The sequence below is a fragment of the Topomyia yanbarensis genome, chromosome 2 (genome assembly GCF_030247195.1).
Source record: "Topomyia yanbarensis strain Yona2022 chromosome 2, ASM3024719v1, whole genome shotgun sequence".
Classification (NCBI taxonomy): Eukaryota; Metazoa; Arthropoda; class Insecta; order Diptera; family Culicidae; genus Topomyia; species Topomyia yanbarensis.
The window spans coordinates 447,114,724-447,140,772 of NC_080671.1; the positions used below are offsets into that span (position 1 = coordinate 447,114,724).

The 26,049-nt window shown below is 40.4% G+C and overlaps 1 protein-coding gene across 1 annotated transcript in view; it reads left to right on the forward strand.

Moving 5' to 3' along the window:
- LOC131685727 (uncharacterized) overlaps positions 1 to 26,049 on the forward strand; it is a 755,395-nt gene that overhangs the window by 392,212 nt on the left and 337,134 nt on the right. Inside the window, exon 4 of the mRNA XM_058969637.1 lies at positions 19,349 to 19,590. Within this exon, the coding sequence (XP_058825620.1) occupies positions 19,349 to 19,590 (242 nt within the window). The remainder of the gene's footprint in view (positions 1 to 19,348; positions 19,591 to 26,049) is intronic.

A 26,049-nucleotide genomic window follows, 5' to 3' on the forward strand; every position in this document is an offset into this window, starting at 1 on the left:
TCTCTTGTACATAGAATCTTATTTCTAGTCTTAAGATAGCTGTAAAATTTTTCTCTTTTATAAAAAAAAATTTCAACGTTGTTATCTCCTAGTTTTAAAATATCCAAAATGTAAAAACAAAAGAATTTGGCACCGCCAAGCTAACGCATTTGTGCCAATCAAATAAACGAAATGAATAAAAAAAGCTCGCTCGGGGATGTCAATATTTCAGAGTTCTACTAGGTAGGATATAGGGCTTGAATTTATTATTGTTGTGCTACATTTTTTGTATCCTGATACTTTTATTTGCTGGTATTGATAAAAAACAATTGTATTCTGTATCATCAATTAAATAAAGAAGTTGAATGTTTTATGAAACTTATCGGATAAAATGTATCAACATAATAAAAATTTATTTTTTACACTATTGAATAGTTTCCACATATACCTACATTGGAGAAACTTCATCCAACCGGACCTTCTTAAAGTTTTAGGCAGTTTTTTGAATAACTTTATAAAACAAAACAACATTAATTAAAAGATAACTTAAATTTGTTATCCTCAAGATTTTAGACCCTTAACGATTTATGATCGATTCTGTGTGTTCCCTTCCGCCAAACTCGCGGAACAGTCCCTAGCATTTATGATAACATCAAACATATGTATTATGCAGTGATTGGTACAAAGGCCAAACTTTCAACTCATGAAATCATATTATTTCAACTTACACCGCTATAAGGAACAAGCCAAAACAAAGCACTTGAAAATTGGAATTTTCAATAACCTCTATACTGCCGCTATAAGCATAACTGTCCCATGTGCTATGGGATTTCCTATGCGCATGGGCCAATTCTGCGTAGAGCGGCAGTATATTTCTTAACTAGATGTATGGATGTTTATTATTTAACCAGTCTTCCTACGAACATCGACAAGTTTGCACCCGTGTACAATATTTCGTGCACGCGTTCAACCTCAAATATGCTTTTCCTTTGTGTACAGGTTTGCATCGAACACCGAACCCAAGCGAACAATGTGCAAACTTAGGTTTAAACACCGTGTACGTACACCGTGTGCGTACACAACAAAGGCATGCACAAAACAGAATGCGTCAACGCTAGTGATGATGAGTGAGAGAAAGAGAAAACTAGTGTCAAAATCCTGTGTGTACGAACTCCGCGTACGTACATGAGGTTCGGATGTGCAGACGAACACGTGCACGTGTTTTGGTACGCATTAGCGCGTTCGAGTTTGCACACAAAATGTGGGTATAAGATGAGCACAGAACTAGAGCGAACATAGTGTTCAATGTTCACTTGGGAAGACTGTATTTAACCATAATAAACAGATATTATTTAACAATAATACATACCGCTAGCAGATTTAAAATTGTTTATTTTATGTGTTTTATTAGGGAAGTTCAAATTTCAACTTTTGAAAACCCGTTTTAACTTACCCCGGTGTACCTTACCCGGAACATATGAAAATCGGTCTTCTTCACGTTCCTACTCATCCGTACTACCCAAACCCGATGCTCTGATATGGTTGCTTTAAATACGCGTGTTCGCTGTGCTGGCCCGCAACGGTATTTCAACTGTCCTGGTGAATATCAAGGCGAAGAAGAAAGAGGGGTAGTTCTTGCTTAAATTGCAAAGGTGATCACTAGAGTGACAGGAAAAAATGACCCCTATCGGCCCACCCCTAAGTCGATTCCTAGTCCCACCAGGAGTACTTGTTCCAAATTTGAAGCGATTCGGACAAGTCTAGCTACCGGACCAACGTGCCTGAAGTTTGTATGAGATTTTTCGACAATTTACATGGAGAAAACCCACTAACTCGCATTTTTGCCACTAGATGGCACTGTATGCATCGTATTATCATTATAAGTGAAAATAAGAAAGATAATTTAATTGTCTACAGCTTTGTCGAAGACTGCTAGTCAATCCGGTTTTGTTAAAAGAAGTTATTTAACTTTTAACGAAGTGATGTCTGAGTCAGTTTTCTATGGGGCCTAGCAGTGCATGGTTGTGTATCAGTACTCGATTCCCACGAACTAAACATTTTTGTGAAATAACCGGTGAATTTAGCTCAATAGAATGTTCAAAAGAGTTGTAGTAAATAATACGAGTCATGTTTTGGTTAGAAAATTTAAGTTCCACATTGTACCGCATAGAGGGCGCCAACACTAACTTTTCAACGGAAAGAGATAGATATTAGGTGTCTTCTACAAAGTTGTAGAGCAGGCATTTTTCAATAATTCTTCCGAACATTTAGATATTCTATCTCTCTTCTATGAAAAGTTAGTGTTGGCGCCCTCTATGCGGTCACAGTGGGAACTAAAAATTTCAACCAAAACATGACTCGTATTATTTACTACCAACTCTTCTGAACATACTAATGAGCTAAATCTAACGGTTATTTCACAAAAATGTATATTTCGTGGGAATCGAGTACTGATACACAACCAAGCACAACTAGGCCGCATAGAAAACTGACTCAGACATCACTTCGTTAAAAGTTCAATAACTTCTTTTAACAAAGCCGGATTGACTAGTAGTCTTCAGCAAAGTTGTATACAATTAAATTATCTTTCTTATTTTTACCTATAGTGATAATACGATGCATACAGTGCCATCTAGCGGAAAAAATGCCAAATCGAGGAAGGTACGCCAAGGCTACAGCGCAGTCAAACGAGATCATAAATAAATTGAAAGAGTTGGAGCTGACTATGAAGAAGAAAGATGAGCAGATCTTTAAACTTCTGGCAGAGAACAATCGCAAGGACGAAACATTGAGCAAATGGTAGCTTACATCCACCAGATGAAACAACAGTCCGCAAATCAAAAAAAAAACCAGCACAGCAAAGAACAGAAACTAACGAACCAGACAGCTGGGCCAAGTACGAGATTAGATATTCAACAACTCACCAACGATTAATACGGATTCAAAACAAAGGAAGACGACAGAAGCAAAACAGCCCGTTCAACAAACCCACGCAACCTCACCGGATAACATGAGCCCACCACCAAATCGTTTGTCTACCGAAGACAACCTACTCTTGAATTTTGATAACGAGATAGATCGGTTTAGAAGTGTAGTACTCCTTCCAACGCAAGCACAGCAGAATGAAGGAACTATCCAGGCTGTCATACCCCAACTCGAGTATAATGAATTTACCTCTGTGATAGGAACACCGATTTTACCACTTCAACCAATAAACCCACAAATCATAGCAACCCGATCGTCATCTACAAGAAAACGAGCATAACTATACAAATGCTGATTTCGTTTTTAAATCAGAGCTGCTCTAGGTTCGCTCGGAGCTGTCACTTTTGTATGGAAACTGTAAACATTAGAGCGAACCTAGGGCGACTCGATTCTAAAACCGAAAACAGCAAAAGTCTATCTCCAGTGCCGACCGCAGTCGGTGTTCGTGAACATAATAATGTAGTTTGTACGACAACAGTTGGCACCTTCCACAGGTCAGTACCGAAGTTGTCAATCCCCTCGCAGGTACTGCTTGTTTTGATGTTCTTCCAGGTTTGACTGACAACATCCACGATACGCTCCTTCCACATCACCACTTGCTATCGCCCGGAGAAGGCCCATCGAGATCATCGTTTCGAGATGGAATAGCTATAACAACGAAAACTACACAAAGTCCTTCCCCAGTGCCGGTCGCTGTCGGTAGTTTTGGAAGTAATCGTGTAGTAGTTTCGACAGCGGCTGACACTGTGGGGCTAGACGTCCCACAGGTCAGTCCATCTTCAATTCATCTCCGAGCGAATTCTGTTGCGGCTTCCACCGTTACAGATGTGACCAGCAGTAACCGGTTTGGGGAAGAAGAAAAGAAAGTAGCTTCCCCACTTCATCGTGAAGAGATCGACCGGGGGGAAGAGAACTGTCCCTACTTCCCAGATATACAGTCCTCGCAATTCTCCTTCTAGCTTTCCGCCGGCGAAGATACACCGCAACAACAGCAGAAGCACCAGAGCATCGATATCCCGGTTGAAATCAGCGCAACCACGTCCCGGTATCAACGGAACACGCCGCCGAGAACTCGCAGGCAATCACCTTCGCCATCATCCGGGGCTTGCGAACCAGCGAGCATAAACAGCTGATATCGACGACAGTATACAAGCAATCGCAGTTCGGATCCAACTGCCACAACAAATGACGATGGTGTCGATCTACGTCCCTTCCAATACTCAACAGTGTCAAGAACAGCTGGGAAGAAGGAAAAGGCTGAACGAAGCCGAATACAATTTTCGCCAGACACCGACGACATATATAATTCCGACTTCACACTGAATGAGTTGCTGTGGACACTCGACAGCGCAGCGGGTCTTCAGGACCAGACTGCATCGGTTATCCAATGCTTCAGCGACTGCCATTGTCGATGAAAATTGCCATGCTAGAGCTCTTCAACAGAATATGGTGCAGTGGCGTATTCCCATCCTGTTAGAGAACTGGAATAATTGTGCCAATCCCAAAGCCAAATTCGAGCGACACGGGTCCATCTACTTTCCGAACAATCACATTAACGAGTTGTATGGCAAAAGGATTCGAGCGGATGGTGAATCGACGGTTGACTACCGAGCTAGAGTCGAACGGACGTCTCGACAAATGACAACACGCCTTCAGGTCCAGTCGGGGTACTGACACATACTTCGCGAAACTAGAGAGGTCTCTACCTGACCGCGATGAACACTGTTTGATAGGATCGCTTGATTTGTCAATGCCTTACGACACCACCTGGAGATTCGGCAATCCTACGCACACTAAAGAAATGGCGGATACGTGGAAGAATGATAAACATCCTGAACAGTTTTCTGGTCGAAAGAACGTTCCAGGTCAACGTAGAGTGGCATTTGTCGCCAGCACATCCGCTGGAAAATGGTGTGCCACAGGGCTCAGTGCTCACGGTTACGCTGTTTCTCGTGGCCATTCAACCCATCTTTCGCGTGGTTTCGATCTCCGTACAAATATTGCTGTACGCTGACGACATTCTACTTGTAGTATAGGGGAAGAAAGATCAGTCGTTCCTTCGGAAACTTCTATCCGCAGTGAGAGCAGTCGATAACGATAAATTGTCGAGAAATGATGGATTTACGATATCTGCAACGAAATCCAGCATCTTCTACTGCAGCCCGAATGACCACCGCGAACCCATGCAAGCGATAAAGGTAGATAGTGTAACTGTTTCGACTCAAACGCTGCTGAAAACCCTCGGTGTTACCCTCGACCGATCGCTCAACTTTAAAGCGCATTGTAAAATGACGAAGAAGGCTTGCGAATCCAGGCTGCGTATCCTGAAGATGATCGGTGTCAAGATACCTCGTGAGTCTCTACTGCAAATCGGGTCAGCAATTGTTACCTCTCGACTGCTCTACGGCATGGGGCTCGTAAGCAGAGTAGGAAATGCCGTCATCCAAATTCTCGTACCTGCCTACAACAGGATGATAAAATTCGCATCTGGAGCATATGTAACGAGGTGGTCGGAGCGCCTCTTCCAAATATTTGCTCTTGTACGCAGTTAACTACTCGGAAGTAGTACGAAGCCAAACCCCAGATCGTGTGGGACGTCAAGAAACGTGTAAAAGCCGGAGATCCTTGTGAAATCGTTCGTCCAGTCGTTCAGGAGCTACTGGCAGAACGTTTTAGCCGTTCAACAGTCGTGTACACAGATGACTCTAAAGACGTATCGCTGTCGGTGCAGGAGTTTTCGGAGAACACTATCAATAATCGGTTGGCCTTCCGCCGCAATTCAGTGTCTTCTCCGCAGAGGCTTTCGCAATATGAACAGCGCTAACTACGTACCACACGTCAAAACACCTGCTAATAATGTCAGATTCGACTAGCTGTCTATCAGCAATCGAAGCTGGGACATCCCAGCACCCGTGGATCTAGGAGATTGAGAACATGCTTCGAAACCGTTCAATTAGTCTGTGCTGGATTCCGGGTCCGGGCTGGCATCGGCAGTAATCAAGAGGCAGATCGACTCACTGGAGAAGCCAGGGGCCTCCATTGGATAAATCTGTTCCGGGTACAGACGCCATCAACCAAATCAAAACAGTCATCCGAAACCAATGGTTCAATCGGTGGTCAGTGTCCACTGAAGTCAAGCTTCGTGAAATCAAATTTGACACCGTGGAGAGCTCGGCTGATCAGCGAGTGCTTACCCGACTCCGAATTGGATATACCCGATTAACGCACGAGTTCCTGTTGAAGAAAGAAGCCCCACCAATCTGCTAGTGCTGCGGGGTAACTGTTGACGTCCGTCATGTGATCCTCCACTGCAGGAGATACGACGAAGCTAGGAAAAAGAACGACATTGATTCGACGAGTCTACGAGTGGCTTTATGCAACGAACGAGAAAACGAAGAGAAAATGCTGAACTTCCTCAAGGAAGCAAATTTGTAACAAGAAATGTGATAAATTTGGAATGTATATTGTTATAATTATGTAACTGAATGCGAAATTTAAAAATAATAATTTTCTTCCTACACGTATGCACCCCTCCGGTGTAAATTGTCGTTAATAAACAACAACAACAACCTACTTATGATCAGAGCCGTCGAGAGCCGCGTCGGGCCCCAAGGCTTGTATTACTGCCGGGCCCTTTTAAACCAAAGCCCTCTAGTTCAGTATGAATTAGTTCCTCTTCAGCCATGGGAAACTCGTGAGTCCATGGTTTCTATTAGTCTCCGGTTGACTCATATTGCCACATCCACAAATAGCGTGCCAGACAGGTGAATTTCGACAGCTTCTTGTTCCGTGGTATCCAAATCGGGTAAAATTGCCATAGCTACGAGTTTTTCAATTACTCAGGAATCAGGAAGCAGTAGCGTCTAGCTCAATTGGCACGTTCCCCATATTGATCGGAGATTTGTGCCTTGCCGTGAATCCCCACCCACCCTTTCTCTTCTTTTGTTTGACAAACCGACTGTTTAAATTGACGAATTAGTGCCTATAGAAATGGAATTAGATCCGCAGTCGAAAACCTCGTCTCAATTTGGTATACGCGTTTGATCACCGATCTGTGAGAAGATTTGCATGTATACTTGGTTTAATCCAAACTCTACCTAGATGTTGGTTGAAATTACGCAAGCGTCTATTGTGGATTCTATTGGCAATCGTATTTTTTTTCGAAAAATCGTGCAGAATTTGCATTTTGATTTTAAGTTAATTGCATCATCATTTATTACATGAAGGCATACGAGTTTAGGTGACTATTGGAACGCATACGTATATTTGATATTGTTCGGTGTCTCGAAGCACTATAAGAAGATTCTATATAAACACTTAGAGTTTTCTATAAAAGCTTCATAGCATTCATCATTTTAGCACGATGTCTATGTTCTGTATGTCGATTTAGTGCTAGATTTAATGCTTTACATTTTAGGGACATTGAAGCGTTAAAAATACTTGTATACGGCTAGTTAGCAATGGAAATGCTAACTTATAGCTTATCTAGAATTTTAAATTAGTACTTATGGTTACTTGGGTAACGACAAAAAACAATTAAAGCAGAGCATTCTGCGTCTCTGAACGATCTGCAGGTGTTACAATAGCAGGAATAATACTTCCAACCTCCGGAGGAATTCGGAATTTTTATTTTAACAGTGAGCGGATATATTTCGTTTCGCAAAACAAACACTTCTGCTTGATTGAAGGTCTGGAACATAATCAGCAGGCTATGACTAACATGGTGAAATTGTAGGGTGTAAACATTGGCCATAGTGGTTTGGAACACGACATTTTGCTTCTACTGTGCAGACAAAACGAAACACGGGTTGATTTGTTTGCTGGTAGCAATGGAGCAGTTTTTAGCTTTTGTTGTAAGCAAAGTGAGAAGGTAGCAGATGCAGTTTGAAATACTCATTTAAAATTATTACATCAAAAATATTTTCACTTTATATACAATTTATACCATTTCTAATAATAGATTTTATGCAGGTTTAAATAATAAACTATGTGATATGGCTAACGTAGGAACCGGTTTTGATATGCTGTGAGAATATGCAGGACCCGACAACAATATAACCACAGAAAGAAATTAGAAAACGCAAATTAAACAACAGCGAATACAGTGGGCAACCGAGTACTGCTGCTGTTGGATGAACTGAACTTAACATGCTACAAAAATTCAAAATACAAAAAGGTTATCCATTTTAATCACCTGTTAATTAAGGTCAGTCTACCTTCTCATCTCACCCAGAGTAGAAACTAAATATCGTTCCGCTATAGATACACGGCAAATACGACTGCAGACGAATTGTGTTGCTATTGATTTTTGGAAATGTCCTGTAAGACCAGCTACTCGGGAAGTGAAATAATTACTAAATGTGCAGATTGTGCTCAATCCAGGAAAAGTTAACACCCTGCAACGAAAGCTGCCACGTTAACAACATCATCCCCGTATACATAGGCAAGGGCTCTAGAGAGATGTGCTTACACAAATTATCTCCACACGCCTTTGACATCGTGATCAACAAATTTATGTCAAGATACGGAGAAGTGGCTTCCATAAGAGCTGCAACTTCGCATTTTCCCGGGTATCCCTAACCCTGTTCTTGTGGTGAGAATGCTTCCATGCAAACCAACTTTTTCATACGTAACCATTTTATGCGAATCAACAAAAAATGGGACGTTTCATTAGACAATTGCTCGAATTCTACAAAAAGACACTGCACCACGGAAAACTTTGTGCAAAAGCAGCTAAGAAAAGCACACCTACTATAACTGTAAACAGCACACTGTTATCTTATGTCAAACCACAAACGTCTTCAAAACCAATATCTACGGATCTGACAGGAACAAATATTCACGCAACAACAATCACGCCCAGTGTCTCCAAGCCAACAACCGGCACCACCAGCAAAGAAGCGAATGTAGAAGAGGACGGATGCGTTTGTCCGTGCACTCGTATTTCTGTTTGACGCACTATTGCTTTCTTTGAAAATAGTTTAAATTGGCTTCTCAATATTTTGTAGTTTATTCCGTCGATTCAAGCAATAAAACTCATTTTTAATCTTGTACACAAAGCAGAAAACTCCCTTAAGAACGATTGTTTTGACAAATGTCAACTATCAAATAAAGTTTTCATTTTTATACGATTTCATCATACAGGTATACCTCGATTTAACATACATTTTCCGCTCAAAACATGTAGGTTAAATCGAATTTTATGTTAAATCGAAACATAAAAGAAATGTATGTTTTCGAACAGAATTATTATTTTATTTATCGCTCGAAATATTTGCAAGAATATTACTGATTGAATCCACCTAACAGTGACATAGAACCCATATATTCATAACTAAATTAATAAATTCTCAGCAGCTGAGATCTCAGCTAACATATTTTTTTGCTGAAATCTTAGTGAAAGTCACATTTGACAGCTGAGATTCGGAAAATATTTCGCTGAAAATCTGTAAACAGATGTCGTTTTGCTGAAATATCATACTATGTTGCGTTTCGGCTTCGCCTCATCAGAAACCGACACTAACTTATTGTCGGAATAGATTAGCGCCGGCTTGACGCAAATCCATTAAAACTAAAACACTATGTGTTTCAATCGAACGACTGATCAAACGTGATGTCCCGTTCGAGCAGAAGTTCTGTTTATGCCGATGAGACACAGTGAAGCCGAAACTTGTCTTGGCTTAGCAGGCCTATGCGAAAGCACTATGCTATATTTCACCCTAAGGAGGACATCACGTTTGATATGTCGTTCGATTGAAACACATAGTGTGTTTTAGTTTTAAGGGATTTGCGTCAGGCCGGCGCTAATCTATTCCGACAATAATAAGATGAGGCGAAGCCGAAACGCAACATAGTATGAAATAGGGATTTGTACCCTCCTGTACAAAGACTGGTTTTTACCAACAAAATTTTCACCCTAGTGAGAAATTTTGGTTTTTACCAAATTTTCCTCCTTAGGGTGAAATATAGCATAGTGCTGAAATATCAGTTTGCGTAGGACCGTAGCATTTGATGGCTGAAGCCAAAAATTGATCCATTGCTCTCCGGCGGCAAAAACGGTAGTCTTCTTTTCATTTTTTAAATTTATTTTCTAGATTTCTATTTAAACACGAATATTGATGGTAAATAATATAACTCCTGGGGGACTAGTACCCAGAGTCTTTGAACATCTTGAATCGCACGCAAATGCCAGTTCAATTTTATTGAGCCCCTATCTCTTCTCCTTTTGTTGAGTACGCAGTAAGATATACAAAATCTAATCACAACTTGTGTCGGACTAACTTCGCTTCTGTGTCCTTTTTCTATCTACATTAAATCATGGCCGGATCCTGGTAAGCTCGCAATGTTTGTTTAACAATACTGATAAATAAACACCGTGAGCTTACCAGGAGTCGTACATTGAAGTATGACTTTCGTCGTTATCTTCTGTTGATTTCTGTGCAATTCCAGGAGGTGTCAATCCACAACGAGTTTTTTTCTGCAAAGCTCGAGTTGGGTGCGTTCACCACTCAACCATCGAGAAACTTTCATGATCTTATCACAAATTCCCAATAGTTTTGTAGTCACCGCTATAGCCCCAATACCTATTAGTGGGACTCACCGAGCGTCAATGTCTCGTCACCGCCCTATTTCTTCGATTACTCATATCTTTCCAGTTATCTTTTTTATCTTTCACGAAAATACTTATAAAATGATTATCAGAAATTAACTTGTACCACGAAAATTATTCGTTTATTCACCTTGTTGTGCGTACCAAAAAATAAATATAAGAAAGTCTTTGGATCTTGAACGTTAAAAACGAAGATGTTGCTTTAAGCATTAGGAACGATACACATATTCTCTCACTGAAGGGGATCATACTATATATTAGTATTAATTCTTAACATTTCGCTTTGATAAAGAAAAAATAAAAAAAATATTAACATGTATGTTAAATCGAGGTAAAAATTATGTTAAATCGAAGTACGTTAAATCGAGGGTATGTTAAATCGTGAGTATGTTAAATCGAGGTATACCTGTAGCTCTGTCAGCAACAAGAAAGGAACCGAGGAGGACGGTTTTACGACCGACCAAAGAAACAAATCGGAGAAATAAACAGCAGCATTGATAATAGTATGGACGAACAAGACATTCAAGGAAGCGGACCGAATGACCCTCAGGCTCTATCAGGCGACGCTGAAAGTGCTCCTCTGTCGCGATAAACAATCTCAGCGCGCAATGGTAAATTGCGTTCGAAGAATTCAATGCACACACACGAAAGGATCTTGATTATCTTTTTGTTGTAACTATGTAAAAGACACACGGCTCCGTTAGGCTCACGCATCGAGCCGTGCCAAATAATTGTGTAAAAAAGTTCTAGTATTTATTGTATTTTTCTCTTGCACTCCGATGGCAAAAACTTCAATCGAAGTGGGCGATGGTCATAAAATGTTTAAATTGTGCAACAATTATTATTTCTCCAAAAGAAAAAAAAACGGATAAACTGATTTTCGCATGAGGGCCCAACACCTAATTTACAAAAAAGTTGTATTTGAATGTTTCGTGTTCCACTCGTCAGTAACAGAAACCAACTTGCTGCCAGATATTGTGCCCTCATGCGCCATTTGGTTCATCCATTTTTTTAGGGAAAATATATTGTTGCATACCCACAGGCAAATATGCATATATGTCCTCAAGCAAGAATCGAACTTGCAATCTCCCAGTCTCTAGTGGAGTGCGTCAGCCACTTCGCTATCGAGGAACTGTGATGATGTCATCACAAATTCCCAAAAGTATGATGATCACCGCCACATCCCCAATGCCTACTAATGAACCCATCGACCCTCAATGTGGCCTATAAGCAATTCGTCACCGCTCCTCTTTTCGATCGGCCAAATCACCCTCATTATCTATTGTAGCGCCAGTGGATTGCGTTCAGGCTTGAGATATTATTATCACTGTATGCGTCCCATTAGCTAGCTCAGACACCGCCAGACTTTGGTGATGAATAGAGCTATAGTAGATAACGTACCGCACCTAACTAAAGACTGGCAAATCGCAGGTGCAATTCCTGCTTGAGGACATATCTTTTCTCAGTTCGTCCAATTAAAAGGTGAATTTTCAACGTATCTTCAGTTTCACCGTCCCAGTCATTCTTTCTCTGTCTGCTTCCCATTTGAAGCGTTGCTAAAAACCTCGAAAAAAGAAAAAAAAATCATGGTTCACGACAAAAACATGGAATATATGTTTAACTGATGCCAATTTGGTGTTATTTTGGGTATATCGTCTAACTGGCAGCAAGTTGGTGTCATTTACTGAAGTGTGGAACACCAAACATTTAAATCCAACTTTCCTAATTTAGGTGTTGTGCCCGTATGCGAAAATTGGTTAATCCATTTGTTTTTCTTTCTTTAGGTAAAAAACAATTTTCAGAACTCATAAAGCATTGTGGTATTATCTTGTGCAACTTAGAAATATGCACATTCAGAACGTCAAATGAGGAAACCTATTTCCACTTACTTTATAACCGTGAATAGACGACCAAATTCTTTTACGGAAGGAACATCTATAAACGTATAGAATCTCGACTCCAGGTACCAACTAATTAGCATCGAAAGTAAAAAAGTTTTCACCTATCAATTTTGATTCCGTATCTTCTATTATTCATTCACCTGCTCCGCGACTGACAGGAAGCGATTGTATAGCATCACCAGCCACGTCTGAGCATTGTTTGCGTGAACTCGTGGAGTTTGCAACAGGCAACGATACTACGGAGGATACACAATATAAAAGTAACTTTATTTGTCGTTCGCTTCACACCGGCTGGGACAGAAGCATAAACCACACTGAATTTCGTGACCATTGATTTTGGTTGTTGGAAACAGCAATCTTCTAACTTTATCCCAAACCAAACGAGCTACAAGCTAAAGTCGCTGATAATGTTTTTGAAATTTGTTTTCAAAACATTTCGGGGGGGGGGGGCTTTAGCTCCCTAGCCTCCCCCTCTAGCTACGTGCCTGATTGAAAGCGTTATGTTACAACGTTTCTCCTGCTCGTAGGTTCTGTAAAGCTGTTTTTTTAGGTTTAATATTTTTCTCTATCCTATCTAAATTATATAAATCTCTCTCAAAATTATTGTCTTTTTTGAAACGCACCACACGTCCATGAAGCACACTCCGTCTCCCAACTGATTTTTATCTCCATCTTGCACCTGGTCCTTAGGGAAACGTCAACCTGATTTTCTTTTCAAATAAGAGTTAATCTACAGATACAGTATAGGTTGGAAAATTCCCACTCTTAAAAATAGGTTCTAGTGATTGAGATAAAATCACGTTAATGTGTGTCGTTTTAAAGCATTATTTTATTTTGCTTACTTACAGATGGATATAATCCGGATAAAACTCAACTGCACTTGAAATTTGAAGCACCTAATCTACATAGCCTCCCAATGTTCCGAGCTTAACACATTTGGTGCTACTGGCAGCTCAACCAACCCACTAATCCACTTCGGCACACTCAAGAACTTCACCTCTGGCTAAAACCCGATCCATAATGTATGAGCCATGGTCCCCCGAGCTATCTCTCTCTCTATCTCTCTCTCTCTCTCTAAGCACCAGCGGCCGGCCCATTTCCTGTTCGAACAAGCGTTTTAAAATTTAACCAACTTCTTTCACCACTAAGATAGACAGACCAGACCAGGGTGGGTGTAGGATCCCGGATGCAATTTCGAAATGGCGAAGATAAACTCATTAGGCTTTCGCTCACAGACTCACAGTTTGTTAACATAATTTATGGATGGCCTCGGGGAGTGGGGGAGCAAATTATTTCCCACGGACGTGAAAGGATTAGACAAGGAAGTGGGTGGATCAGCGGAATGGGTGACGGGAAAAGCTTTTGCGAATGGAGATCCGTTTCATTCATGAGCCATCTGCAATTAAAAATAATGCTCCAAAGCGGTTTCGAGCTGCGTAGCGATTAATTAATTTTTCCAGCATTGCCCGATTGTTCCAAGCTAGAGCGGAAATTGCTACGTCTTAGTGTCTTTGTGAGTATGGATTTGCGGGGTGATTGTGATACGCAGTTTCTGAATTTTAAGTTTCGGTTGGCGAGAAAAGTCACGTGACTCTTAATTATCCAACTGTTTAATCACATTACTTATCCAGCGGTCATTTCTCCCACCAATCAATTATTTACCTTCCCAGACGAAACAAATAACCCAATTCATTCCCTTCTCGGCATATGTTAGCTAATTTGATTTCCCTCTGTTACACTAAAGATACGACATGCACGAACTTTACCAGTAAACCAGCGTCCGCTAGGATCACTTGCCGGCAAAGCATAGTTACATTCCCGAGATACCCTCCCCAGCAGAAGTAACCTGACCCAAGTGGGGATTTATTTTGTTTGCATCCAGCACTCTGTTCGCTCTCCAGCAGCAGCAGCAGCCAGAAAGTCCTGCCACATGTGCTAGCAATTAATGTGATAATCATTTTTCTTCCGGCAACGTTTTATTTCTCTCGATCGATCGGATACAGCAGCCGTCGTCCAGTCGGTTTCCTGCGGCCAGAGGCGGTCGATATCCGTGCGAGCGTCCGACCGTTTGCAAACTTCCTGTCTAGTCTTTAGCACACCGATGAATGATGATAGGCTCTCGTAGGTTAATGGGATCAATTTGGTTCAATTTAGGGCTGGAGGAGACTTCGAATGATATTCGAATCCCTTGAGTTCAGATTGAAATTATCAATTATAAAATTTTAACATCACCGAGAACTGCAGCTAACCGAATGAAGCTTATTTTTCCAACGAATAACTTTCACAACTGTCAGACAGTACCGGCATGACAGCGACAGACTAGAAGAACGAACCACCAGAACACACCCGCAGGAACGTAAAGCGCCCTGGAAAGCACGAGACAAGTTAATTAAGCCTCAAGCTCTCGCACCTCCAATGACTGCTGCTGCTGCTGCTGCTGTTGCGCTGGGTAACTACTAGTGTACATGGTGGGGGGGAAAAAACGACGACAAAGGCTAAAGCAAAATAAAAGAGAACAGACAACATCCGCTTCCACTTCCAGCATGTTGGTTTGAAGTGGAAAATTGCAGAGGAACTTTACTGCGGCAAACTTTCACGGCGGGGGCTGAAATCAAAATGAAGGGCCCTCTGGAAAGAATTATAACGCTCGCAGCTAATGAGTAGATTGTTGTTGTTTCGGGCATGAGTTTGGGCGGGTAGTTGGTATTAAGGGAAATTTGCTTTTGATGAATTGATGTCATTTTTTCAATTGCAGTGATAATTTAATTTTGAATTACACTACCAACAGTAGAAAATTACCATTACGAGGTACGATGACACCACCATATGAATCAAGACTGAAATTTGCGCATAATTTTCAATCTTGATATAAAATTTGCGCAGGAGTAAAATAATTAAGATTAATGGGTTTCCTTAAAGTTCGAAACGTTACACTGAAGATTTGTTAGAATGCCATGAACCAATTTCTAGCTCCAGCAAAATAGCAACAATGAGGAAATTTGTCAGGAGGATGCGTAGGACTTAATAAATTTCTGTTCAAAAGATTCACACCTGAAAGCAAATTCACCCACACTAAAAAAGTAACTGTCGAAGACGCGTATGAATTTGAGGACGGGCATAGCGTAGTTGGTAAAACGATTGTCTTGTACGCAGCTCACCTGGGTTCGATTCCCAACCGCGCAAAAAGGGTTAGAGATTTTTTCAAAAGAGATTTCTCCAACCCGAAAAGAGGTGAATGACCTCTAGAGCAAAAAAAAGTTTTTGTTGTTAACCTTGGCAATTATCACTCGAAGAAAAGTTGTTTGTGGCAAAAAGAACAAAAAACTCGGAATAATTTGTAGATTTGTGCTTTCGCAACCGCGAACTCTCAACTCACGGGGGAAGCGAAGCGCCGAAGTGTTCGTTGCACGCCACAACCCGTAACTCCAGAACCGGAAGTCGGATCGGGATGAAATTTAATAGCCATTTACGGGGGCGCTATACCTTTCATTTGGTCGAATCGGTCTAGTCATCTCCGAGAAACCTCTGTGACTGTTATTCTGAATTTAGACACTTCCGCCGAGGCTTCCGGAACCGATGATGGTGGCCAATGTGGCCAAAGAGACTTTAAATGGTTGTTAGTGACCTAATACTACAAATCGAAGCAGTTGTGGTCATATTTTGGAAAAAATTTCACTTTTATACATTCATTGCAGAATTTATTAAAATCGACATTTTCTGCGTGATCGTGCTCACCACCCTGTAATTCCGGAACCGGAAGTCGGATCCCTTAGAAATTGAGTAACAGCCTATGGGAACGTTGCTGTTTTTATTTGAGACTAAGTTTGTCAAAATCGGTTCAGCCATCTCTGAGAGAAATGAGTGACATTTTTGGTCACAAACACACACACACAGACGCACATACACACATATACATACACACATACAGACACACGCACAGACATTTGCCGAACTCGACGAACTGAATCGAATGGTATATGTCACTCTGCCCTCCGGGCCTCCGTTAAGAAGTCGGTTTTCAGAGCAATTACAATACCTTTCTATTGAGAAAGGCAAAAAGATATGAAAATCGGTTGAGTAGTTTTTGAGATATCGCGTTCATCGCAACGGTCCTTTTCGAGAACCTCCATAATCGCGTTCAAAGTTTTGTGTTTACTTCGTGGATGAAACCAGCGCGCTGTGAACGGTTGTAATTTTAAATCTAGTGCTCCGATTTGAATGAAAGTTCGCACAGATAATTTCGAAAGTATGTATACAATTTTTTAGCCTCAACTTTATATATAATTCCTTAAGCGCAATCCAGTGACAGTTGGCCGAGCTATCAACGAAATAGCGTGACATCCAGACTAATCGGTTTGTACATGTTCAATTATAGGGTTTCCTTAGTTTAACAGTGCCTATAGGTACCAAATGGTCTTGAGACAGCCCTGAACATCACTTGTGTTCATAGTAGGCTAGTCAGGTTTTATGCCCTTCGCGCCCATAAAATGATTCTAATCCCGAAAAATAAATCATATTACTCATTTTATGTAGCCTTTTTTCGGTTTCAACCTAAATTAATTGTTTAGATTGAAATGTTGTGTACAGTTTTCTAGATCGTTACAAAATTCATTTTTAAAAAATTAAAAGATAAAATTTTGGTGTGCAACTTTTATCCGTTCGATCTTTGGTTCTTTCGTCCTGTTGTCATAGAGTCACTTAATTACCCCTACACAATATATCTCTTATTGTTTTTTTAAAGCTATCAAATAAAAATAATTGAACTTCCATCGATATAAAGCATTCCCAGCAGTGGCCAGATCGAAATTATAATGCTACCGAATCGCCCCAAACAATGTTAAAAAACGCGTGGTCGGCTTGTGACGGCAACGATAATTGGCTACCATCCAAGAAATCGAATATTAATTAAACCAAAATCTATGGCAACTCGATAAATAAAAAATAAACAGCAGAATCAACAGGCACAAAATTAAAATTCCATGTCAAACCCACTTTTGCCACATTAATCGGATAGGTTGCTGCCGATTGGCAAAAGTTAAAATCCCCAACATTCGACCACGCCTCCACGTCGGTGGCAATAAATTAAAGTATCCTAACACAGTGCGGATTTTATCGGCACGGAATGTAATATTTGACCGCCGAGTAAATCATCCAATTTGGTTTGCAACGACCGTATTCCGACTACATTCCCAATACCAGATCCATAAATGCCCACACATAAACCACCCATTCGGAATGGGCCTAACGCAGTCTTCCACATAAACGATCTGGGAAAACTGGCGGGGCGGGAGTTAGATACCTTTTTGTCAGTCAGTCAGTCGGTCGGTCTGTTGTTGGTCGAAGACTACCAGATTTATAGGCTCCACAAAAACCGCATACAGATTGATCATTTCACTGTCGGTTGCATTTTATGGCCGTGCAATAAGAAACACTCACTCCACACCCAGCGGTCGGGTCCGGAACCCGGTTCAGTTGTTCAGCCTCTTGTGTGCATACACACGCAGTCACAGACACATGTTCTTTCTGTCTCAACGTAAAGGCGCCGTTCTCGTGTTGATGTCAACGATGATGGTTATGAAGATGGGGCTGCGCTGGTTGGTGTACTGGCCTAGCCTGCTGTGATCAGCGGAGATGGCTGTCGTTTTTTTTTCATAAACCTAGAAAAGGTTATGAAATCGCTTGGAAATTCTGATTTTGTGTAAGCTTTCCCCAGCTTAATGGTGTTGAATGTCAGTCACGGTGATGCCGATGACAGCTCTGAGTCATCCCTTCAACGCTCAGTATCACTTAGAGTTGTCAGAATCTTTTGGCATGTCTGGTTTTCCTAATGTGGTCAGAACAGAAGCTAAACCTGTAAGTGACTCTCATTTCAGATTTCAATCATTTGTTACGAAATCGTCGTTTCAACTTTTGGTAAAATTACATAATAGGATATACGATATTCTAAATTCAACTTCTTACCCTGGACCGATCCATAACAATCACCAGATTACAACAATAGGATCCAACAATCTCGCTACTAGGTGGATTCCAACCAATCAACCAACCGGCGACATTTACCCAACAGATGGATCCCATGTTTGAATTGGAGGACGCCTGATGCCGAATGAATGCCGGGTGGCAGTCGTGTTGTCGTTAATGGAATGGTCGCATCGGTATGCGGCGAAACTGTCGGTTCAAGGTTCTTCCGAGCGAGACTCCGCCGGTCCGGATGTGAGCTTGGTTCATAAATAAATATGACATCGTAACTTTGATCGAGCTGATGGAGCAGAGGCGTTTAAATTTAATTCGCTCGTAAATGAGTACATCTGTGTGTTTCAGTCAGTCAGTGTGTGTGTGTGAATGGTATTTCAGAATGTAATGATAACAAGTGAGAAGGAAGACGTAATGCTGTTGAATACTGGGTTATGAGAGTCGGGAATGTGTCAAGCGAGTGACTATAAATGTCCACGTAACATACGTCCGGCGAGCTATTAGCGGACTGACCTGACAGACAAGTTTATGACTACCAGAATTCACACAATAACATGGCTGTGGAAGCAGATGTTTATATTGCGTAGGAGCTTGTAAATTTATGTCTTTCACTAGGATATGCTGAAGGCTGTTTCAGTGCACCACAACAAACGTTCAATCGTAAAACACTTTCCAATTAACACTATATTTTCACTGCGGCAACGAATACCGTAAATATTTGAAGCCGAGCAACTAATCCCCAACGAAATAATCCCCGCGTATAAATTCGTATAGTCAAACCCCTTCCGGGGGAATAGTCGTCGACACTCAACAAACCCTAACGCGGATGACATACTCGATTGAAACTGTGTTTCATCGCACTAATTGTCCATTTGTTGTTCTCTGTGTCGTTTCATTTCAGGCATCACTGCACCGTCGTCCGCACCACCACTACCACCCTCATCATCTAGACAGTCGTCCTCCGCCATGTCAGCCTCGCTGTCAAGTGGATCGGGCTCGATGGCGATGGTGTCCGGGACCGGTGGCGCCACCAGCAGCGCCGAGAAGCCTTATTTTGACGATATCAGCTCGCGCAATGTTACAACCCTGGTGGACGATACGGCCGTGCTCAAATGTCGTGTCAAACACAAAGGCGACCGAACGGTGAGTAGATAAATACCTACACAGAGAGAGAGAGAGACCGAGAGTTAGTGAACTACACAGCCTACTCTGACTGGTATGGATGTGAGCCCCGCAGTTCCAGTGCGGAACCGGTTGTAAATTTGCGAAACGAAAGGGTCGTTTGTCGAATTGGTGATACTGGTTCCGCTAATCTGTTGGATTGTGAATATACATATTTAAAATTTACTTCCGGGGATCCATCATTCGAGCGGTGGGCTAGTCATTCGAAGATGTGGTGATGCCGTTCGTGAATGTTCGCTCCTGCCAGAATAAATCGTCTTTCGACACTGTTTTAGTAGCGTCACTTTGAATAATTTTGGTAATATCCTCTGTATTGATTTTAGGATATTTATCGGGGGTATTTAATCAAAATCATAGTTTCTGCCTACATTTTATTTCCTTTCAACTATCTTCCGAATTATAAACGAGCGCTTCCTGCATTCGGTAAAGTGAAATTGAATTCAAACTCATTTGAAGGTTTGGGAGCGTCCGTTGGCAATGCAAATAATATAGTCCGGGAACCCTAGAAGAATGTGAGATATCGTGATATTAGTTCCGTCCCTTTGCACTAACAATATTTTGCCACCGAATTTTTACCCATCCAGCCTATGACAGGATCAGTTTTCTTGGAGAACCATGCTGCAGTGTTATCTGCCCAGTTCGTTTCGTTTCACTGAATCGTACACTACCTTGAAATCAGCCAACATATGGATGGCGAGTCCGCTAGTCGTATTTGTCACAAATATACGGCAGGATAAACAGTTTGTCCGTCGAAAAAAGTGTTTTTTTGGTATTCACGAATTCTAAAAATAAAGCGCTTAAACTGTTATTTATTCCGGAAAAAATATTGATGGGTCCGTTATGAATTTTAAGTAATTTGGAGATTTCTTTCTTTAAATTAATATAATCAGAAAATTTAGTGAAGCAAACGCATGAATTCAAAATGATCCCATCGCAAACTTAGAAACGACTCGGGACAGTGAACGCCACAGTTTCGAAAGCGACTGATATTTACCACCATAGATAGGTTTAATATCGTTGAAAAATACCAAACTTTAATTCGAAAATGGTCAGGATTTTTTGGTCTGTCAAACGGCAAACGAGATTAGATTTATGTCACAACCAAGATTATGAACTAAGCCAAGGGGCTTACCACAAAGAGTATCTTAACAAACGTCGTCTACCTCTTTTACATAAGACTGTGGTTCTCCGGTGTATTTAACCGAAGCCCGGAGTGCCGTGTCTTATATACTATTCGATTCAGTTCGTCGAGATCGGCAAATGTCTGTACGTGTGTGCGGGTATGTATGCGTGTATATATTTTCTAAACTCGCTCACTTTTCTCAGAGATGCACAGTGGTCCCAAATAGCAAAAAAGGGGGTTTTTTAGATTGCGTCAAAAAGGTTGACTTTAGCAATATGGTGTCTTTGAGAAATTTTCTTGGAGTAGAACTCCTCTCCTTTCTGTCCTATCGGATTGATGACTAATCTCCCTAAAAGTGAGTTACGAAATTTATTTTCTTCAATAATTCAGATAGACAAATATTTACTTCAGCAAAGTTGTAGAAAAACTTGTTACAAACATTTTACCTGAAGACTTCAACTATCTATCTTTTGAGGTTTTTGAGATATGGGACATTATTTGTAAAAGGCCCCTTAAAAACAGGTTTTTCATCATAAGTTTTCTTCTAGATTTTTTCCATTATATAAATGTTCTAGAACATTGTTTGGACTATTAAACTGCATTACTTTGCCGAAGACGGAAACTTGCTATCGCTAGTATGTGTGTAGATATTCACATTTTTTGATTGAAAATAGCTCTTTTTTCAATGCCGATAACTTTTAAACGGGCAAAAACGGGCAAACCACTTTGTAATCAAATTAAAGTGCAAGAAAATCACAACAAATGCTGGAAAAATCAGATCTCCCCAAGGCGGCCCTCTATGGAAATACTTGAGCTGAAGTTTGTCTCATTCCGTCATCTAATGCAATTGATTACTCGCAGTTTGGTTGCACTTGCGCCATTGCACAGTGGTCAAAATGTGTAAATTCATGCCTTTAATTATTTAGCGAAAAAAATATAAGGTTCTGTGTTTTGGTGACTTCGGAAAAGTTGTTGGGGCTACCAAGGCGGATTTTCGGAAGTAGACAGCCATGTTCCAAAATACAGTGTAAAGACATTTCTGAAATCTAACTTTTTACTGGTAGCAGATAGACAGTTTCAGTCTTCTGCAAAGTTGTAGAAAATATTATTTTTAGCAAATCTTTCATAAGAACTGACTCTCTAACTATAGCCGTTCCAATGTTATGCGGTGTTTTCATGAGGACCCCCTTCAAAATTGGTTTTTTCATGATAGCCCTTGTCGTATTTATTTCTCTACAAATATGTGTTCCGAAATGTTTTAGATATTACGAAAATGCATAACTTTGTTGAATATTGCAAGATGATATTATGTTTTACCCATCATACACTAAAGTTATCGCCGAGAAACAAAAATGTTACCCCGATGAATCATCCATAACTGTTGCCGAGTTTTCTGTCGAAGTTGACTTACAGAAGCTTCTTGATCATACGTCAAACCGCTTAGTAGAAGCGAACAGCGAAAACCTACAATATTTCTCGGATGATGAACTCCTAAGGATCGTACTGACCGTAAAGTGGGGATTTGATGGCAGTTATGTTTATCTTATTTTTGGCAGTTTTTCTTCTTATTTTTGGCAGTTTATGTTTATCTTATTTTTAAATATTCAATATAACACATAATACGATCGCCCCGATTACTAGCACTTTCATTCGATCATAACATCTTAGGATACTATCGGATACAAACCATTCCTTCAGGATTTTGTAGGGGATTTATGATAGTTTCAAAATAATAATATTTCATCTGCATATTTTTGCAACTTTTTTTAGAAAACTGGCTATGTTTGTTAATATTAATCATAAAATCATAATCATAAAAAAAGCTGTAACTCTCTCCAAAAACATAATATCGTCTTGCAATATTCAACAAAGTTATGCATTTTCGTAATATCTAAAACATTTCGGATCTCATAATTGTAGAGAAATAAATACAAGAGTTATCATGAAAAAACCAATTTTAAAGGGGGTCCTCATAAAAACACTGCATAACATTGGAACGGCTATAGTTAGAGAGTCAGTTCTTATGAAAGATTTACTAAAAATAATATTCTCTACAACTTTGCCGAAGACTGAAACTGTCTATCTGCTACCAGTAAAAAGTTAGATTTCAGAAATGTCTTTACACTGTATTTTGGAACATGGCTGTCTACTTCCGAAAATCCGCCTTGGTAGCCCCAACAACTTTTCCGAAGTCACCAAAACACAGAACCTTATATTTTTCCGCTAAATAATTAAAGGCATGAATTTACACATTTTGACCACTGTGCATTGTTGTGAAGTAGGCGCAAGGGAATTGTCAGTTTCCAGTGTCAGGCGTATGCATTGAGTTTTGAACAACTGTAACACAGAAGTTCGGATAATACTTAAAAAGCACACTTTAAAATTCTCAAAAAGTTCTTAGCGAACTTTCAAGCTGCTCAAGCTTTATTAGAACTGCTTAACCCGCTATTAGAACATAAAACGTATTGCAAAATTACTTAAAACGAGAAGCTTATGTAGTTCATTTATATCAACTTTTGGTTGCTTGGGTATTTACTCAAGACGTGCTTACAAAAGTAAGAAAGGATAATTATTACGACTTTAACCTTTTATTTCAGAACTAACAGTAGGGGATGGGTGTAGCGTAGTTGGTAAATGGATTGCCTTGTACGCAGCGCACCTGGGTTCGAGTCCCGACCCCGCACATAGGGTTAGAAATTTTTCATAAGAGATTTTTCTAACCCGAAGAGGCGAATGACCTTAAGGTTAAAACCTCTATAATCGAAATAAAAAACTAACAGTAATATATGGTGATGTATTTAATCCCGGAACAGCTCTAGTATGGACAAACTTAGGCTCTAGTATTTCCATAGAGGGCCGCCTTGGGGAGATCTGATTTTTCCAGCATTTGTTGTGCTTTACTTGTACTTTAATTTGTTTACAAAGTGGTTTTCCCGTTTTTGCCCGTTTAAAAGTTATCGGCATTGGAAAAAGAGCTATTTTCAATCAAAAAACGTGAATATCTACACACATACTAGCGATAGAAAGTTCCCGTCTTCGGCAAAGTAATGCAGATTAAAAGTCCAAACAATGTTCTAGAACATTTATATAATGGAAAAAATCTAGAAAAAAACTTATGATGAAGAAACTGTTTTTAAGGGGCCTTTTACAAATAATGTCCCATATCTCAAAAACCTTAAAAGATAGAGAGTTAAAGTCTTCTGGTAAAATGTTTATAACGAGTTTTTCTACAACATTGCTAAAGTAAGTATTTGTCTATCTGAATTATTGGAGAAAAAAAATTCGTAACTCACTATTAGGGGGATTAATCATTAATCTGATAAGACAGAAAGAAGGGGAGTTCTACTCCAAGAAACTTTCTCAAAGACACCATATTGCTAAAGTCAACCGTTTTGACGCAATCTAAAAAAAACCCCTTTTTTGCTCTTTGGGACCACTGTCAGATGGCTGAACCGAATCGCACAAACTTAACATGAAAGGTATAACGCTCCCATAAGCTGCTATTGAATTTTTTGTCGATCGGACTTCCGGTTCAGGAGTTACGGATCACCCAGCAAATTCTCATATAAAATTGTAACACCATGATATCCAAATGTTGTAATACATATTAAAAAAACATGCAACACAACTCGGATTTGCGAGTCTACGTCACTAATGATCGTTTTAAGCAGCTTTGATTACATTGGCCACCTGGGTACTTTCCAAGTTCGTAAGTTAATGTCACACCATTTTCTCAGAGAATTCTTGACCGATTTTTGCAAACTTGGTTTCCAATTAAAGATTTATTTATTTATTTATTTATTTATTTATAATTAATTAATATCAACAGACACAGTGTGGTCCTAATGATAATTTCTTAATCTATTTAAAAAGTCAAATTGTAATCTGCTACGTGGAATGTGAAGATCGAACTCGGATGAAACTCTGTTGAAGGTCCGCTGCAAACCAATGATGGCACCGTTCACTCCATAGTTAGTCCGGCGAAGAGGTAATCGGAGGAATAAATTATTGCGAAGGGCGCGAGGGCGAACGTTCATGTTTATCGCACTGAGAAGCTCGGGGCAGTCAATTCGATCTTGCAAAATATCCGAAATCGTCATAGCACGGAATAGATCCCGTCGCACTTGCAATGTATCGAGTCCAATAAGCAAACCCCGGCTTTCATAACTTGGCAGCTGGTGAGGGTTGCTCCAAGGCAATCGACGAAGGGCAAACCGAACAAATCTGCGCTGTACTGCCTCAATTCGATGGACACCGTTGAGATAATGAGGGTTCCACACAACTGAACAATATTCCAGAGTTGATCGAACGAGTGAGCAGTAGAGAGATTTCAAGCAGTAAATATCTGAAAAGTGCTTAGATATTCTCATTATGAACCCCAAACAGCGTGATGCCTTTGCGACAATATAGCTGATATGCTGTTTAAACGTCAGTTGTTCATCGAGAAAAACTCCGAGATCTTTGACGCAATTCGCTCTGTCAATTGTGGATTCAGCTAGACAGTAATCAAATCGAATTGGCGTTTTTTTCCTCGAGAACGTAATGACCGTACATTTCTTGGGGTTTAGGGTCATTCGGTTGATCTCGCACCATTCCGCAAAGGTTTCCAGTTGGCGTTGAAGGAAAGCTGCATCATCAGTATTCCGGATTCTATGGTACAACTTGAGGTCGTCGGCGAAAGACAACCGTGGTCCTTCTAAACAAAAGTTAACGTCGTTGAAATACAGAAGAAAAATCAATGGACCGAGATGGCTGCCTTGCGGAATACCAGATGAAGCACAGAACTCTTCGGATACACAATCACCTATCTTGACTGCTAGACGACGATCACTGAGATACGATTGCATCCAACGGAGAATATTAGTACCAAAGCCGAGTCTATCCAATTTTGCCACTGCAATAGCGTGATTTAACTTGTCAAAAGCAGCTGAAAGGTCCGTGTAGATAACGTCAGTTTGAAGGCCGTCCGACATAGCATCTGTAACATATGTTGTGAACGACAGAAGATTCGTAGATGTTGAACGTTTCGGCATAAATCCATGCTGAGTCTCGGAGATATACTGTTTGCAGTGGCTGGAGATGGGTTCCAACACAGCCATTTCAAACAGCTTAGGAACTGCGCTTAGCGTTGTAATACCACGGTAGTTGTCAACTACCTTTTTATCACCTTTTTTGTGAACTGGAAACATGAAGGAGGATTTCCAGAGTTCGGGAAATACTCCGGTTGTTAGCGACAATTGAAACAGATGACAAAGAGGTTCAATTAGACCGGCAGAGCATTTTTTTAGAATAATAGT